The sequence below is a fragment of the Corylus avellana genome, chromosome ca10, assembly GCF_901000735.1.
Source record: "Corylus avellana chromosome ca10, CavTom2PMs-1.0".
NCBI classification, from domain to species: Eukaryota; Viridiplantae; Streptophyta; class Magnoliopsida; order Fagales; family Betulaceae; genus Corylus; species Corylus avellana.
In genome coordinates this window covers 9,383,428-9,401,526 of record NC_081550.1, presented here as the reverse complement: position 1 = coordinate 9,401,526, position 18,099 = coordinate 9,383,428, and the positions used below count along the sequence as shown (strand labels likewise).

Below are 18,099 nucleotides of genomic sequence, written 5' to 3'. Positions count from 1 at the left end.
AAAAAGTTTGCTTCTTTCTTTGACCAACGCGTATGCCTTTTCTCATCTTTCAAGATTGTTTATTAATTATAAGGAAATTGGCAAGAATTTTCTTGTTTCTTTGAAGAGCCATTTAGCAAGCTATAAGAAGAAGGAAAGAGAAAGAGAAAAGAGAGAAGAAAAGGATAAGAGAAAAGTGATGTGCTTTTGGGTTGGGTATTTTATTACACAAATATTTAATATTACCCCACTTTCATATATTATAAACTATTAAAATTTGGTTTGAGGGTTTGTTCGGTAAATCCTCTCTCTGCCAACAACACTCACAGCCTCTCTTCCTTCTCCATATATTTCTGTTCAAAAATTAGCTTATTGTTGTTTGTAAAGCAATTTAATAGGAATGTCCGATAATTGGTGTTTCTTGTAATACATATTATAATGCTTTTCATGAAATTGCAACCAAAAGACAAGGTATGAATAATGCTAATTCATATCAATAATACAAACACAAAATCATACAACACCATACTATAATTTTCAATTAGTCCATTAAAATTATTATATGTGCTAAATTCAAAAATAAAAGTGAAATCCACAACTTTCTGTCTTTACAAAAGAAAAAAAGAATTCAGTCAACATCTGCAACTGCTCTATTAATACTTAGTAGTACTAATTAAATATTGTGAGTTGAGTGTGATTGCGTTTGGGGATTTTGTGCATAAGTAACATTGTTAGATAATGTTTTAATAAAGAGGAATGTTAGGCTTATATATATATATTTTTTTAAAAAAAAACTTTTACAATATGATTGAAAATTAGTTAAATTTAATTTTAGAAAAACTTAACCATATTGTGTCACATAATGTTGTAAAAGTGCTTTTATAAAATTTGTTTGTATTATAGGTTTACAAAAGTGTAAAAAAAAAAAATAATAAAAAAAATAAAAAAGAGAGTGGATAGTGCGAGACAAAGAAATAAATAAACTAATATAAAACAAAGTGAGTGGTGGGGAAGGAGAAAATAAGAAAAGAGAAAGAGGAAGTGGTGGAGAACGTGGGAGCAATAAGAAAAAGGAGAAAAAGAATGGAAGGAGATGGGGGTGGGTGAGGTTGTCGGTAGAGGAAGAGAAAATAAAAAACGAAAAGGAGAAAATGGGAAACACTCGTGAACCTGCTACGGTGTGAATCAAGGCACTTAATTATATTACTCTAGAATATTATAAAATTTTAGATTAAGCTTCCACAGTAGAGGCTCCAGTAGTTTCTAGGTCACTAATAAGCTTTACATGAGTTTAAAAAATTAAAACAATCAGCCTCACCCTCAATCAATCATCATTATTTCCACAAAACGGACCCAATATAACATTTTAAAAAAACCCCATTAAATTTAAATATAAGAAAAAGTTTCAAAATTTTTCAAAAAGTCGCATGGCCACCATCCCATTTTTTTTTTTTTTTTTTTTTTTAAAAAAAAATTGTAGCTTCTTTAATTTTTTTTTAAAAATCATCATACTGCTTTTTTATTTTTATTTTTTAAAGCAAAAAGAGATCATTGTAGCACTAATTCGCTAGAAATCTATGTTGTTTATTATACAAATATTACCCCACTTTCACATATTATAATGGTGATGTTGGTTTTTGGGTTCGTAAGAATGTTTTAAATGTTGATCTTTTTGGAAAATTGTGATGAACATTAACAAGAGACCCAATTGCTCTACCAAACAACCCTGAAAAGAGTCGCTACTTAAATAATAATCAAGCTTTCATACGCCAAGATCGAGCTTCTTCCATGGCCTTTCAAGCATCCTCTTCTTCTTTCGGCCGTCGATGGCCTTACGATGTATTCTTGAGCTTTAGAAGTGAAGATACCCACCTCAGTTTTACTGCTTGTCTATACAAAGCTCTATGTGAAAATGGAATCTATACCTACATGTATGACAAATTTAGAGGAGAAGGGGAAATTTCACCGGAAATTCTCAAAGCCATTAAAGATTCAAGGACTTCAATAGTTGTACTCTCTGAAAACTATGCATCATCTACATGCTGCTTGAGTGAGCTGATCGAGATCCTCCGGTCCAGGGAATCAAACCAACAAATTGTTTTACCAGTGTTTTATAAAATAGATCCATCCGACGTACGGCATCAGAAGAAGAATTTTGGAGAAGCATCGGCTCAACACCAAGACAGCTTCATGGAGGAAACAGTGCAGAGCTGGAAGGTAGCCTTGAATAAAGTGGCCAATTTGTCCGGGTGGCATTTAGAGAAAGGGTATTTTCGACCACGCAAGCTCCTTTATTCTAGACCTCTACTTTTCATTCATATATATATATATCTGTTTTGTTTTTATTTAATTTGTCTTTTTAATTTGGGCAACTATATAAATTCAGTCAATTAAAAACACTATGTTAATGTAAGAATATTTTAAGATGCGTCCTTAAAAAATTGAAATAGATAAAGAATAGGACGGCTCTCTGGTGTCCTGCACCATCCTTATACAACATAAGGTCATTTTATATAATCTGATATAATTTACTTCACAATATAAGATTTCAATACCAATTTTAATGGTAGTGTTTGCATGCATCTAGTATTTAACTTTTAGTGTTTGCTTTATTCTGAAGTTTAGTGGGAATATTAGAGATTATTCAATGTTTGCACGATGAAAAAAAATGCAATTTACTAAGAGATTAAACATTTGAGAACTATATAATCCGATCTGAAGAAAAACAATTTGAAGAATTCAATTACATTTCAGAGTACGTAATTAAGGGAGGAATTGGAGTCAATCCAAGGAGGATTGAGGTATAGAGAAGGAAGGGTTATTTCCTATCTTGTCTCCTATCATTATCACTTGTTGCAAGAGAAGAAAAAAAATTGTCAGTAGATCATGTTCCTATGTTTTTTCATGTGGAAGGTGTAACTTATTTAATTTAATTTATTTATTTATTTATTTTTTTTGCAGTGGTAGGAATGAATTTAAATTCATCAACGAAATTGTTCAATTGGTTTCAAGAATAGTAAATCGTACATACCAAAGTGTTCCCAAATATCTGGTTGGAATAGAGTCTCACATACAAGATATCAATGGGCTTTTACATATTGGGATGAGTGACATACGCGTAATAGGAATCTTCGGAGCTGGTGGAATTGGTAAGACAACTATTGCCAAGGCGATTTATAACTCGTTTGCTTACCAGTTTAAAGATAGTTGTTTTCTTGCAAATGTTAGAGAAACTTCAATGAAAGAGTGCGGTTTAGTCCAATTGCAAGAGACACTACTTTCTGAGATCCTAGGCAACTCAAGTTTGAAGGTTAGTAATGTTGATCGAGGAATCAACGTCATAAAGGAAAGGCTTTGTCGTAAAAATGTTCTTTTAGTTCTTGATGATGTGGATGAGTTGGTCCAATTGAAAGCATTATCTGGAGAACCCAATTGGTTTGGTTTAGGAAGTAGAATCATTATAACAACAAGAGATGAACACTTGCTAATTAAGCATAACGTTGATTTCACATACAAGATGAATGAAATGGATCACAATGAAACTTTTCAGCTCTTTAGTATACATGCTTTCAAAAGTGACAAACCTCATGATTATTTTGTGGACCTTATAGAAGATGCACTACGTTATGCTGGGGGCCTCCCACTAGCTTTAACAGTGCTAGGTTCAAATCTATATGGTAGAGATATACACTATTGGAAAAGTGCATTGGAAAAGTACAAAAGAATTCCAGAGAAAAATATTCTAGAAAAACTTCAACTAAGTTATGATGGATTGGATGAAAGTGAGAAGAATATTTTCCTTGACATTGCATGCTTTTTCAAAGGGCAAAATGAAAAATATGTTACTAAGATGCTAGACAGTTGTGGTTTCAATCCAATTATTGGTATTGCAATACTTGTGGAGAAGTCTCTCATAACTATTGATCATGAGGATAAATTGGCCATGCATGACTTATTGCAAGATATGGGTAGAGAAATTGTTCGTCAAGAATCGCCCGAAAGACCAGGCAAACGTAGTAGATTGTGGTTTCATGAAGACGTTCGTGATGTACTAGAAAAAGATATGGTAAGACTAACATCAAAAAAATATTTTAATTTTATATTTGTAAAAATGGATGGAGAAATACACACATAACATGCACACGATTCCATGAATACACACACAACACATGTGCACACACACCATTTCCATTTGTCTCAAAATAAGAATTTTGGTTGTAAGTAGAATGCCATTAATTAAGAACAGAAAATAAGTCATCCTTGGCAATTGCCTTTTACCCTATTTAAGAGATATACATTATTTTCATGAGCATCATGTCTTTTCTTCTGTAAAGAGATAAGAGTAATAGGTAAATATTAATTATTATTATTATTATTATTTGACATTTTGAGTATGGTCACTTAATTTGGGACATCCCAATATAAAAACAAGGAGAAAATACACTTTTCGCCCTTAAGCATCACCACATTTTCATTTATGCCACTAAACTACCATGCTTGTCAAAAAAACAATTCAATCAGCATCAAATGTTAAAATTGATTAAAAAACAAAAAGAAAAAAAAAAAGTGGTCAAGTGTCTCGTACGAGCATGACCATTTTTATACCTTTCTTCCCGCAACAACCTCATTTTTACTTTTGAAATACCATAGTTGCCCCCATTATAATTATTAAAAAATAAAAACTAATTAAACATACATTTGGAAATACCCTCTCAGCCTTCTTTTTTTTTTTTTTTCCTTGTTTTTTTCCTCTTTTAGATTTTCATATTTTTTTATTGATAATTTGGGTAGCTCATGTAAAGAACCGGCACTTGCACAACATGCTTGAGATTTTTCATCCATTTAACACCATAGGCTAACAAAAGGTGTAATAACGAATTGAAGTTGTAGTTTGAAGGAATGAAATATTATTTCTTAATATTTTGGATGTCTTAGTGTAAAAGAGATGTCAGTTGAGGGTGATTAGGGGGTGGAATGGAACCTTGGGTTTTTTTTTTATTAATTTTTTTATTGCCTTTTTTTTTTTTTTTAGTTAAGTTAAAAAGATTTGAATTGGGTTGAAAAATTTGGGTTGGGTTAAAAAAATTAGAGTTGGGTGTAAAAGACACCCAAACATAAACTCAAAAAATAATTAAACATAAAACATCACCCTAACATGGAGTAATGATTTAGTAAACACTAGCATACATAAACAGTGTGCACACTGGTGTTCATTTATTATAAAATATTATTAAAATAATATTGAAATAGTCAAAAAAAAAAATTATAATAAATGAACACCGGCGTGCACACTGTTCAAGCACGCTAATGTTCACTAAATCACTACTCCCCAAACATGTATTTGGATGTAGGTAGGATGCCTTTAATCCAAAAGAGTAAATAAATCAAAAAGGAAATTGGCTTTTACGCTTTTTCAAAGATAGATATAATTTTTACGAGTATTGTACTCTTTATTTTATAAATAAGTAAGAATAATAAGTAAATATAAGAAAAAGAAAGAAAAAAAAAAATTGACATCTTGAATGTGATCACTTACTTCAAGACATTCTAATAATAAAAACAAATTATCTATTAAAAAAAAAAAAAAAAAAAGGCCACACAGTGAGCCTGGCAGCCAGATTGATGGAATATAAGTTTGCTTCATTTTCATAAAATATTGTGTGTATATATAAGAATAAAATTATAATTCTATCAAGTCATATATATATATATATATAAGAATAAAATTATAATTCTAGCAAGTGATAAAGTAGGGAGAACTTCATGTTTTGATTTTGTTGCCACATTTATGCATTATCTTACTAGGGAACAAACAAAATTGAAGGCATATTAGTGGAATTGCCTGAACGAGACTTGATACGGTGGAGTTCCAAAACCTTTGAGAAGATGAAAAGGCTCAGATATTTTATATGTCGTAATGCAGACTTTTCTAAAATGCCTACTTATCTTCCTAGTGAGTTAAGAGTGCTTGACTGGGATGAATGTCCTTTACAATTTCTGCCATCCAATTTTCATGGACGGAAACTCAGTATTCTAAGAATATGTAATGGCCCTTTCAAAGGACTCAAGGAAGGATTTAAGGTATGATTGTTATTTTTAATGTTTTTTCTTTAGAATTATGTTGTAAACTTCTTTGACGCTTATTTCATTCTCCGTTCTTTTTTTTTCCTTTGCAGAAATTTCCAAACCTGAGTATTATGGGACTCATTCGACTTAAAAACCTAACTGAAATTCCTGATATTTCAAGAATTCCAAATTTAAAAGAATTACGTGTTTCTCGGTGCAAAAGTTTAGTTAAGATTCATGACTTTGTTGGATTCCTTGATAAGCTTACCCTTATGTCATTTTTCGAATGCTCTAACCTTATTCATTTTCCAAGTAGCATTCCTCAGTTACAGCATCTGGACTATCTTTTTGTCCAAGGGTGTCCAAAACTTTCAACAAATGTGAGGGATGAAGGACAATCCATGCTCCCAATTGTGTCCACAGAGGAAAGAAGAGAATTATTCTTATCGCCTCCTCCAGCGAATTCAAGCATTTCCGATGTTGGTTGTTCCTCGGTTGGGTTTCCGGCACTAACAAAACTGATTCTTGATAAAATATGTTTCTCTGAGACACTTTTCCCTTCCACTTTAGAGGTGTTAGATATATCAGGGACTGAAATTGCTAGTCTGCCTGCATGGATCAAAAGATTTGTTAGATTGAGGAAGCTTCATTTGTTTGAATGCAAGCAACTTCAAGAAATTCTAGAACTTCCAGCAAATATAGAACAAATAAGTGCCGGCGGATGTGTTTCATTGGAAAGTTTTCCACAAATATCGAAAGAAAATCAATTCAATACATGTCAGTTGCCAATGTTAAAGTGGATTGAATTGAGTGAGTGCGCTAAAATGGCTGAGAAAATAGGGAATCAGGTGGAAGATTTTTTTTTGAATAAGGTATGTCTCTCTCTCTTATGTACGTATTTGTATGTGTCTTGGTTTATGGGTTGTACTTGTGAAAATTCTTAACATTCGTTTAATAGGTACATTATAAGGACTCTTTTGCCGGTGGAATTGTATTTCCTGGAAATAGGATACCAGAGTCTCTCCGCCATCGTATGGACTGTTCATATGGTAGTCAATCATGTATAATAGATATTAAAGGGCTCCTTCCTTTGGATGAGATCCAAGGAATTGTTTTTTGTGCTCTTCTTCAACCCATTCGTGAGGGCTTCCATGATAATACTATAGATGTGGTTCAGTTTACAATGAGGCATAAAGGTATAGAATTAATTGGTAGACTGAGAGAATTCAAGTTTGTGGAAACAAAAAATGTATGGCATGACTACTTCGACCTAGAATATATTGAGCTAAAGGGAGACAATTTGCAAGTTGAGTTGTCTATAATTTCACGGATGTTCGTCAGAAGTGTCGGAGTTCATATTATACACAAGCATGCAGAGAATGCGAAAGATCATCCAGATGTGACCCACGTGGATTTTCGTTTCTCTATTGATGGATCCAATGAATGAAGAACTTATTTCTTGGGAAGTTCATCCGCACAGGACGAATCTGATGAAGAAATTTAAAATTCAGTGGGTTCAATCGAAGATGATGAAGAAAGTGAAAATTCAATGTGTTCAATCAAGTAGGATGAAGTCGATGAAGAAAGTGAAATTTCAAAATGTTTAACCCGAGAGGATGAACGCAATAAGATTGAAAGGATTCAACCATCTAAGACCCGATGTGACGATGATGATGATGATGGTGATTACAACTTGAAATCCAGTTGTTTTTCAGTAAGGATTCCTTACCTTACCTTACCTTAGTGCATGTTAATTTTGTTATTGGTTAACTGGTTTTCAGCCCAGTGTTGATGCTAGTTGTATATATTGATTTGTCCACTTAATCATGGATCAGGTTTTTCTGGCTTGGAAACGGTGTTTAGGGTGCAAATGACAAATATTTGAGAGAGAGCCACTAGCTTGAGTTCCCACCTCACTTCCCCCGTCTTATTCTACCAGCAAATTCCGTGGGTTCAATCGAAGATGATGAATGCAAAACAATTGAAAGGATATCAGATGGTATTCAACCATCAGAGAGGCGTCGTCACTGATAATAATGCTTGCAACTTCGAATCTAGTTGTAACCCACAACAAATGAGGAGTTATTTTTCAGTAAGGATCTTTTAATGCTTGTTAATTTTCTTTTTGGTTAATTGCTTGGTACTGTGAGTTTAGTGGGTTGTTTGTAGCTTTTAGGTCTTATCTGTCCACTTAATTATCTAATGATATATTGATTTGTCCACTTCATTATGGATCAGGTTATTCCTAAATTGAGACGACGTTCCATATGGGAATCTCTAGGACATATTTAGCACCTTTCAGTCTCTCAATCCAACCTCACACCCCTTCTATTCTTCCAGCAGCATAGCCAATTCACATTTAGAAGGAACTCCTGCTCTCCATGGATACCACATGCCTACAGAGTGGCAAACACAGAACTAATCACAGCGTTAGATGGGTTCGGTCTATCATATTCTTATTATTATGGGATTTGGTTTTATTGTATTTGATTGTCATCAACTCAAATCATATTTGCATACATTCATAATTTGATGGTCATGGGAAACTAGTTAGGCCTTCATTTGGTGTGGATAAGTATTCTTGGACCTTATATTTCAAACTTGACACTCAGAAATTCAAAATATTCCAAAAATTGACCCTGGCTTAAGTTTGTCCCGAAATAATTAAAGTTTTTACTTTGTGTGCTACTTAACAGTTAATAGAAGGATCTCTAGGACCGGCCAAAATGAGAATTGTTTTCCTTAATTTCACTTTGAAAAGCGTTGCAAAAAGATCCAACCACTTTGCAAGTATTTGCCCATATATAGATATAGCGAAGTTAAGTGCAGAAATTTGGGGGGGTTTTCTTTTGGAAATGTAGAGGGTGGGTTTTGTCAACATCAGGTTTAGGATGTATGCATTATCATGAAGTTAACTACAAGAAGTTTCTAAAAATATATAAATTCAACATCGACAAGAATATGATAACAAAAAAAAGACAGTAGTTTGCACTTATAAATAGGTCACATATGCAATGTCTAATTTACTTATATGCATGTTTGTGATTATGCTTAAGTATTTTTTGCATAATGGTAATAGAGAAGAAATGAGATTCTAGTATTGTGCTGGTTGGTGTTTTTTTATTAGATTGTACAATTCCTGTTTTTGATCATTTCAGGAAGAAATCTGTCTTGTGGACTATTGAGTGGCCGTTTCACTCAACAAATGTCATTTTACATTATCACGAGTGAGCTGTCTTATGAACTTTTATACTGAGGAGAGCAATTCTTTCTGAGTGATTCTTATCCTCTTACAAAACCTGTTGACATTAAAAAAATAAAAGAAAGGGATACGTTTGGGAGATTGATAAGAATTCTTTCTGAGTAATTATTATCCCACTTTGTTGCCTTATGCAAGCATGTGCAGAGTGGGTCATATTCATGTCTAGTGGAATTTCAAGGCATATACATGCGTAAATATATTTTTGCATGTGTACGCATATAGATATGTTATGGAGATTGATAAGAATCTTGGGGGATATCTGAAATCTTGCTTAGTGTGAGATTTCTCATGTGGTCAAACTTGCCCTTCTTGTTTCAAGATTCTCTCATCTTTAGTGAGAAGAAAATATTATCAAGTAGTTTCTTTTTTTGTATTTGACATGCAACTTGATCAAGATGAAAAATCAGTTATTCTCTCACATTCTGATTTTCCCTAAGTTGGTACTCTACATTTTAGGTCACTGAGTTAACTTGGATTACTGTTATTTACGTACACAAAAGTGACCTGGCATTTAATTAAGTTTGTACTGTTATTTGAGTTAACTCTAAAACATGTAATTAATCAATTGTTCTTTTATTTACAGACACAAAAGAGAGAATTATTGTTAACCTGGAAAACTTTGCATATGACCCTTACAATTATAAATGATTGCTCTAGGTATGGTGCCTTGCCTGTGGTAATATTTTTTCTACGAAGGAACTAAAATTTCTTCCATTACTTTTCCACCGCTTAAGATTTACTTATGATTTTGAAACAGCTCAATGAAGGAAGTAATTATTTCTTGGGAAATTCATCTGCAGAGGATGAATCCTATGAAGAAAGTGAAAATTCAGTGGGTTCAATCAAAGAGGATGAACTCGATGAAGAAAGTGAAATTTCAGAATGTTCAATTGAAGATGATGAACTCGATGAAGAAAGTGAAAATTCAGAATGTTTAATCGAAGAGGATGAATGCAATAAGATTGAAAGGATTCAACCATCTAAGAGCCGTTGTGACGATGATGATGACGATGATGATGATGATGATGGTGGTGATTGCAACTTGGAATCCAGTTGTTTTTGAGTGAGGACTCCTTACCTTACCTTACCTTAATGCTTATTAATTTTGTTAGTTAACTGCTTTTAGAGGGCTGTGTATTTTTTTCTTTTTTCTTTTTCTAATCTAGCTGGGTATTTATTCAAATTAAGGTATTCTAAAAATCTACAAATTCAACAACTACAGGAATATGACAACAACAAAAAAGACACTGCTCTGCACATATAAATTTTTGCATTTTGTTAACCATACTGCAACTAAAGCTCATGCTCCTAGTGAAGTGGCAGCCGTGAGGAGTCCTAGTACTGCAGTAGCTGAAGCTCCTGCTCCTAGTGAAGTGGCAGCCGTGAAGAACAAGGCTGCTGCTGCAATTGATAAAGATGTTGCTGCAATTGATGAAGATGAAGCTGAGAAGAATTCTACTACTACAGATCAAGACGAGGAGGAGTGAAGCTGTAGAACACTTATCCAAGATAAAGTGCAAAGAAAGAGAAGTTGGATTCAAACCAACTTCTTATTCTAAGATTGAAGTAGAAAATCTTAAAGTTATTAATGTTAGATAGCATTATGTATTCAATCTCTAGTTTCCAGCTTGTAATTAAAGTCATTTGTAATTACTTAGAACACCTCATGTATAGTTCAAATAGGTTTCTTCCTTCGTAATTTCTTATGTTTATAAATAAAGTTTTCCTTCAATGGTTTTGGTATTCCGCCAAAATCAGTCCATTAAAGTTTTCTCTACATTCAACCTGCAGAAAGCCGCAGAGATGTGAGGTATAATACATGCCCACCAAAATAAAACAACGGAACATAATATGCTTCAAGAGAACTTCAACCAACGTTATAGCATTGGGAAGTGCTTTATATATCAACCGACAAAAACATTGATTCATTCCTGCCACATTTAAAGGGTATGAAAATATATAAACTTCAATCAGCTAAAAGGACTCCATATTGGTTAGGATGTCAGAATTGGAGACTCCAAACTCATAAATCAGAAATGGAAAATGTTTTTGCTTTTAAGAATAAGTTGAAAATTTCAAACCAGTTCTGAACACATTCCTGCAATGAGAATTCTGTTTTAGCTTCAATATACACCGAAAGATTTGCCATTTCAAAATTCCAGATCAGAAGTTATCTTATTATGGCATCATTAGAGCACATGCCTCTTTTTTTCTAAATTGCAGAGCTTTTCCACTTTGAATTTCAGATGTGTAGAAGGAATGGAAATCCTTTACTACGTAGTAAGTCCATTAGAATTGAAGGACCTTTTTACATTATAAGCAATCACTCCATCATTTCACCATCACCCCCAATGAGGTTTCATAATTGAGGCAAATATACTAATAGAACCAATATATAGGAGTAAATGAACCACACGATGTCGATGACAATACAAACAACCACAATCAACGAATGCGATCTTATCAGAGCCAAAAGTGACATTAATTACACGATGACTCCACATTCTTGGTGAATGCCAAGCTACCACCCGAGTGATCCCTAGCTAACATTAAACCATGTAGGTCATTGCAACTTTCTTCACACACTGACAAATGAAAAGAATTGAGGTGGCATAGGAGTAGAAAAATTGGACAATATATATATATTCCAAGCTTTTTTTCCTCCAATGATTTCCTTATTAATTTGCCGCCGCCCTAACTAAAGAACTGCATGTACCGTTAGCTAGCCTTAAAGAATGAATATGAAACACAAGTCCGTATGCCATTACTAGATTACCATTTACAAACATCATGGGTATCTAAGCTTAACTGTGACATATCTTCTAAGTAGGAAATCTAAAATTAGTATTAATGTATAATGCCTTTGAACCTTCCATGACCTTTATGTATATATATTTTTTGGGCACCCTCACATTGCAAGCTAGTTTTGAAGGGTAAGAGTTTATATTATTTGATATCAGAGTCACTACCAATTTGAGTATGGGATTAACTGAGACTCGGGTTTGTGGCCACGTCACAAATGAGGCAACCAAGGAAAGGCTGCAACATGTGGAAAATAGGGTCCACGAAGTCACCTAGCCAGGAATGATGGGCTGTCAGGACATCGATAAAAGTATGGTGATATATTACAATCCTAAGTATCCTACATCAATTAAGTGCAATCTTAATTATGTATATATAAACCTATTGGGCACCCTTACCTTATCTTGCAAACCAGTCTTCAAGGCTAAGTTCTACTTAAAGCTCATTTCTTTTGGTATCAAAACCACCATCACATTGCGTGTGAAATCGATTAAGTTGCGGTTTTGAAGCCAAGTCACAAAGGGGACAACATGAGGTGGATTGCTACATGTTGAATATAGGATTCACGAGTATCCTAACCAGGAATGAATGGCCATCGAGACATCAGATGTGGAGCGTAGTAATATGTTACTATCGTAATTGTCACACAACAATTAAGTGTAATTTTAAAACTTTTGAATAATTGTAAGTGCATTATATATTAATAGTATTGTTTTTCATATATAATGAATGTCTTTCATAGAATAAATGCTTAGTTTATTAGAGTCCATCTCAAGTGTTTGAGAAATTGTATATGATAACATACAGTCTTATAGATTTTATAATTATTTTCGAAAATAGAAAATGAATCCACTTAAGTGAAAGCATAAGTCCTATAAATTCAATAATTATTTTCATAAATGGAAATGGAAATTGAATTCACAAAAATTTAAAGTGTAGGTCCTACAAATTATTTAATAATCATCTTAAAAAATAAAAAATATAAAATGAAAAATAGCTTCATATTTTTTTCCCAACGCGTGCGCTTTCTACAGTGCAATGGGCCATGCTTTCTTTCATTTCCCACTACCTTTCTACGACCTTTTGTATTCTTTTTCTTTTTGACTCAACGTGAACGCGGCATCGTACACCGCCCAAGAGGGATCCTATGGCCTTTACTCGATTACTGAGTTCTATCTTTTTTCCTTTCACGAGCTTTGTAGCTTCTTTCATGGCTTTCCCAGCAGTAGCTTCTTCTTCTGTCATTACCCGTCCATGGTCTTTCGATGTGTTCTTGAGGTTTATAGGTGAAGATACCCACAACAATTTTATTGCTCATCTATTCAAGGCTCTAGATAAAAAGGGAATCTATACCTACAAGGATAACAAACTTGAAGGAGGAGAGGAAATTTCACCGGCTCTTCTCAAAGCCATCAAAGAGTCAAGGATTGCAATTATTGTACTCTCTGAAAACTATGCATCATCCACATGGTGCTTAGACGAGCTGAAGGAGATCCTTGAATGTAGAGAAAAAAATTAACAAACCGTTCTGCCAGTCTTTTACAAAGTACTTCCCTCGGACGTATGATATCAAAAAAAGAAATTTGGTGAAGCATTGGCCAAACATACAGGCAGATTAAAAAAGGAAATTGTGCAAAGGTGGAAGGAAGACCTACAGAAAGTTTCCAAATTGTCAGGCTACCATTTGACGAACGGGTAATTCTGACCTTTTATATAGGATTATACAGGCAAAATAATTTATTGAATTAATGTAGTAGTCGCTTGCACATGGATAACATTAATTGGATCATTCTTATAGCTTACTTATGCATGCGTAGCACGTGTGAACTATTTTACACAAATAAATGTTAACTCACTTCTAAAGTACTTATAGCTTGTTTCCTAAATTGTTGTGTTCAAGAAATTAAATTCATTAAATTATTTTGTTTAAGACCACTTAATTTACTTAAATAATTTATGGATGATCTAATTGTTGAAGATGAACTTTGCTTTTATTCTGGTATGCAAGGATTCGGGTGTAGGTCAAGATTTAATGGAATTTGTAAAAACACCCACGTCTGAATCTTTACAATTTTTTTTTTTTTTTTTTAAAGAAAAAAAATTGGAGTATTTTGGAATTTTGATAGGATTTAACAGAAAAAGTTAACAGGGGGGTGACATTACAAAAGAATTAGAAGTTCGATATACTAAATTGAGAGTTTTTGAATTTTGAGAAGTAATTGCAAAAGTGAAGGAAATTCAATAGAGTGAAGTGAAGTTTTCCGATATTTTAAAAGTTAAGAAAAATTAAATTATTTAATCTGAAAAATTTCGCAAGAATAAAGAAAAATTCGATACTAAAAACTTTGAATAAATCCAAATTGAATAGTGCAATACCGCAAATGACTTAAGATAGATAGCTATACAAAATTTAGGGGATAAGAACTTCTATTTTAAATAGTTTTTATTATTAAATATTAAGTTATACAAAGCACATATATTTTGAAACTAAGATGTCATTTTTTACATCTATATCAAGATGAATGAAAGCATTGTACGAAAAATGAATGATAAATTGAATGTTTTCAGTCTAAATTATTGGGTGCTTTACACTATCTTTGCTATACTTTGAAATAAATTAATGAACTCACAAATTTAAGCCATTCCTAGTAGCCTCATCAAATTTTACTCACCAACATGATCAAAAGTACACTTTTCTCTATTTTAACAACTCATCTTTTCATAGCACACTTTTAGCAGCCTCACTATTTTAACAATCCACTTTCAGTATTCCATTTAAATATTATTTTTCAAATTCATCTATATATATATTTACTTTTTCAAAGAATATAGAAGGACAGAGAAAAGTTATATTATTTTTTATTCATTTGGTAAGTGAACAGTATTAACTAAAGATAGTGAGTACTGTTCACTCACATTTTATTTTGGGTTAAAATGGTATGGCTGAAAAATGGAAGATTTTAGTCAAAAGACTTTTGTTAAATTGTCTAATCAAAATAACAAAAAAAAAAAAAAAAAAAAAGTTTTGGTGAGGCTGCTAGGAATGTGTTCCAACTTGTTTAAAAATTGGTATTACAATTAATTTTTTTAACACGAAAATGTCATGCGGCAGTGAATTGAAAGACAAAACTAAAAAACATAAAGAAAAAGGTCACTCGATCTGGGCTGCACCCTCCTCTCCGCCATTAATAAGATTTCCTATGCATGTAACCTTGATTTAATACAACATAAAAGTCATTTTACATGCATAATCTAATATAATTTCTGTTTTAGTACTACAATCATATATATGAGACTTAACACTTCATACTTCATAATATAAGTTTTTAGCACCCATTTCAAACAAAAATACCTAATTATTATTGGATGATGCAAGATGAAAGAATTATTCAATTTACTAAAAATTTAACATTTTAAAAAAAAATAACCCCATGTGATAAATAAAAAAAGAAAATTTGAACAAATGCAGTTACATTTTAGAGTAAAATGCCAAAAAACACTCTTGATATCAATAAGGCAAAACCAAATTCGAGAATGACCAAAAAAAAATAAAGACTGAAAAGTATGAGTATTTATGGGACGACATGTGATCAATCAATAGGAGGATTGAGATTTTGTGGAGGGAAGGATTAAATCATGTTGCCTACCATTTTCATTTGTTACAAAGAAAAAGTATGTATGTAAATCACGCTCCTATATCTTTTCATGTGACTGCTCCAACTCATTTAATGTTTGTTCTTTTTTTTTTTTTTTTTTTTTTTTTTAATCTTTTTCATTGGTAGGAATGAATCTAAATTTATAAATGAAATTGTTCAAGTGGTCTCAACAATGGTAAGTCCTACATGCTTAAACGTCCTGGCCAATTATCCAATTGGAATAGAGTCTCATGTGCAAGACATCAATGTGCTTTTAAGAATTGGAATGAGAGACAAACGAATGGTAGGAATCTTTGGAGTTGGTGGAATTGGGAAGACAACTATTGCCGAAGCGATCTACAACTCGATTGCTCATCAATTTGAAGATAAGTGTTTTCTTGAAAATGTTAGAGAAAATTCAAAGCGAGAGTATGGTCTACTCAGGTTGCAAGAGAAACTTCTTTCTCAAATCCCACGTGACTCAAATTTGAAGGTTCACAGTGTTAATCTAGGACAATATGCCATAATGAAAAGGCTTTGCATGAAAAAGGTTCTTTTAGTTCTTGATGATGTTGATGAATTGATCCAATTAGAAACGTTATCCGGAGAACTTGATTGGTTTGGTTTGGAAAGTAGAATCATCATAACAACTAGAGATGAGCATTTATTAGCTACGCATGGAGTTGATTTAAGATACAAAATGAATGAATTGCAGGACTATGAAGCTCTTAAGGTATTTAGTCGACATGCCTTCCATAGTGACAAACCTAATGACGATTTTGTGGAACTCACAAAACATGCATTACGTTATGCTGGGGGCAACCCACTAGCTTTAAGGGTAGTAGGTTCAAATCGATATGGAAAAGGAATAAATCATTGGAAAAGTGAATTGGAAAAGTACAAAGAAAATCCTTACACAAGAATTTATGATGTTCCTAAAATAAGTTATGATGGATTAGAGGAAAATGAGAAAAATATTTTCCTTGACATTACTTGTTTCTTCAAAGGAGAGGATGCTAAATATGTCACTCATATACTAAACAGTTGCAGTTTATTTCCAGATAGTGGTATCGGAGTACTTATTGATAAGTCTCTAATAACTATTAAGTGTGGTAATTTGGTCATGCATGACTTACAACAAGATATGGGTAAAGAAATAGTTCGTCAAGAGTCACCCAACGAACTTGGCAAATGCAGTAGGTTGTGGTATCATGAAGATACCCGTTATGTATTGGAAGAAAATGTGGTAACAGTCATAAAAACACCCTTTTAAATTTACATTTTGCAAAAATTGATAGAAAAATATCCACATATATACTTGCGCACACACATATACATGCACCATCCATCTCAAAACTAAGTATTTGGATGTACTTCACTCCAAAAGAATAAATAAATCATTAATGAAATTGTCTTTTATTCTATTTCAAAGATAGATATAGTTTTTATGATTACTGTACTTTTTATTTTATAAATATAGAAATACTTTTTATATTATAAGTAAGTTAGAATAGCAAGTAAATATTAGAAAAAAAAAAATTTTGACATCTTGAATTTGTTCACTTACTTCGAGACATTCTAATAATAAAAGCAAATTATCTATTATGATTTTTATTTTTTATTTTTTATTTTTTTATTTTTTATTTTTTATTTTATTTATTTTTTTAAAAAAGCAACATAGGTTGCTAGAATGATGGAATATAAGTTTGCTTCATTTTTATAAAATAATGTGTGTATATATAAGAATAAAGTTATAATTCTATCAAGTCATATATATATATAGGGAACAGAAAATATTAAAGGCATATTAGTGGACTTATCGGAACGAGACTTGATACAGTGGAGATCCAATACCTTTGAGAACATGAAAAGACTCAGATATTTTATATGTTGTAATGCAGAGTTTTCTGAAGAGCTTACTTATCTCCATAATGAGTTAAGAATGCTTGATTGGACTGAATGTCCTTTACACTCTTTGCCATCCAATTTCCATGGACGGAAAGTCACTATTCTAAGAATGCGTAATGGCCTCTTCAAAGGACTCAAGGAAGGATTTCAAGTACGATTGTTATTTTTAATGTTTTTTTCTTTAGAATTATGTTGTGAAGCTTATTTAATTTAATTAATTTATTTATTTTATTTTATTTTATTTTATTATTTTTTTTTAACTTTGCAGAATTTACCAAACCTGAGTATTATGGAACTCATTGGACTTGAAAACCTAACTGAAATTCCTAATATTTCAAGAATTCCAAATTTACAAAAGTTACGTGTTTTTTAGTGCAAAAATTTAGTTAAGGTTGATGACTCTGTTGGATGCCTTGATAAGCTTACAAATCTGGATTTTTATGTATG

At 32.4% G+C, this 18,099-nt stretch overlaps 2 protein-coding genes across 2 annotated transcripts; both read left to right on the top strand.

Annotated features, from left to right (window-relative positions):
- Positions 1-1,767: 1,767 nt before the first annotated feature.
- Positions 1,768-7,492, top strand: LOC132162889 (disease resistance protein RUN1-like). The gene is made up of 5 exons (XM_059573109.1): positions 1,768-2,246; positions 2,941-4,045; positions 5,785-6,060; positions 6,156-6,917; positions 7,004-7,492. Exons 1-5 carry the CDS (start codon positions 1,768-1,770, stop codon positions 7,490-7,492), a joined length of 3,111 nt encoding a protein of 1,036 aa, XP_059429092.1.
- A 2,762-nt stretch (positions 7,493-10,254) lies between these two features.
- Positions 10,255-11,009, top strand: LOC132162888 (uncharacterized). Its single transcript, XM_059573108.1, has 2 exons — positions 10,255-10,370; positions 10,530-11,009. Exons 1-2 carry the CDS (start codon positions 10,255-10,257, stop codon positions 10,792-10,794), a joined length of 381 nt encoding a protein of 126 aa, XP_059429091.1. The 3' UTR covers positions 10,795-11,009.
- Positions 11,010-18,099: the final 7,090 nt, after the last annotated feature.

Coding starts and splice junctions, on each gene's coding strand:
- LOC132162889 (XM_059573109.1), top strand. CDS start 1,768: ATGGCCTTTCAAGCATCCTCTTCTTCTTTCGGCCGTCGATGGCCTTAC. Junction 2,247..2,940: donor GGGTGGCATTTAGAGAAAGG/GTATTTTCGACC, acceptor TTTTTTTTGCAG/TGGTAGGAATGAATTTAAAT. Junction 6,061..6,155: donor GACTCAAGGAAGGATTTAAG/GTATGATTGTTA, acceptor TTTCCTTTGCAG/AAATTTCCAAACCTGAGTAT.
- LOC132162888 (XM_059573108.1), top strand. CDS start 10,255: ATGAATGCAATAAGATTGAAAGGATTCAACCATCTAAGAGCCGTTGTG. Junction 10,371..10,529: donor TGGAATCCAGTTGTTTTTGA/GTGAGGACTCCT, acceptor CAACAACTACAG/GAATATGACAACAACAAAAA.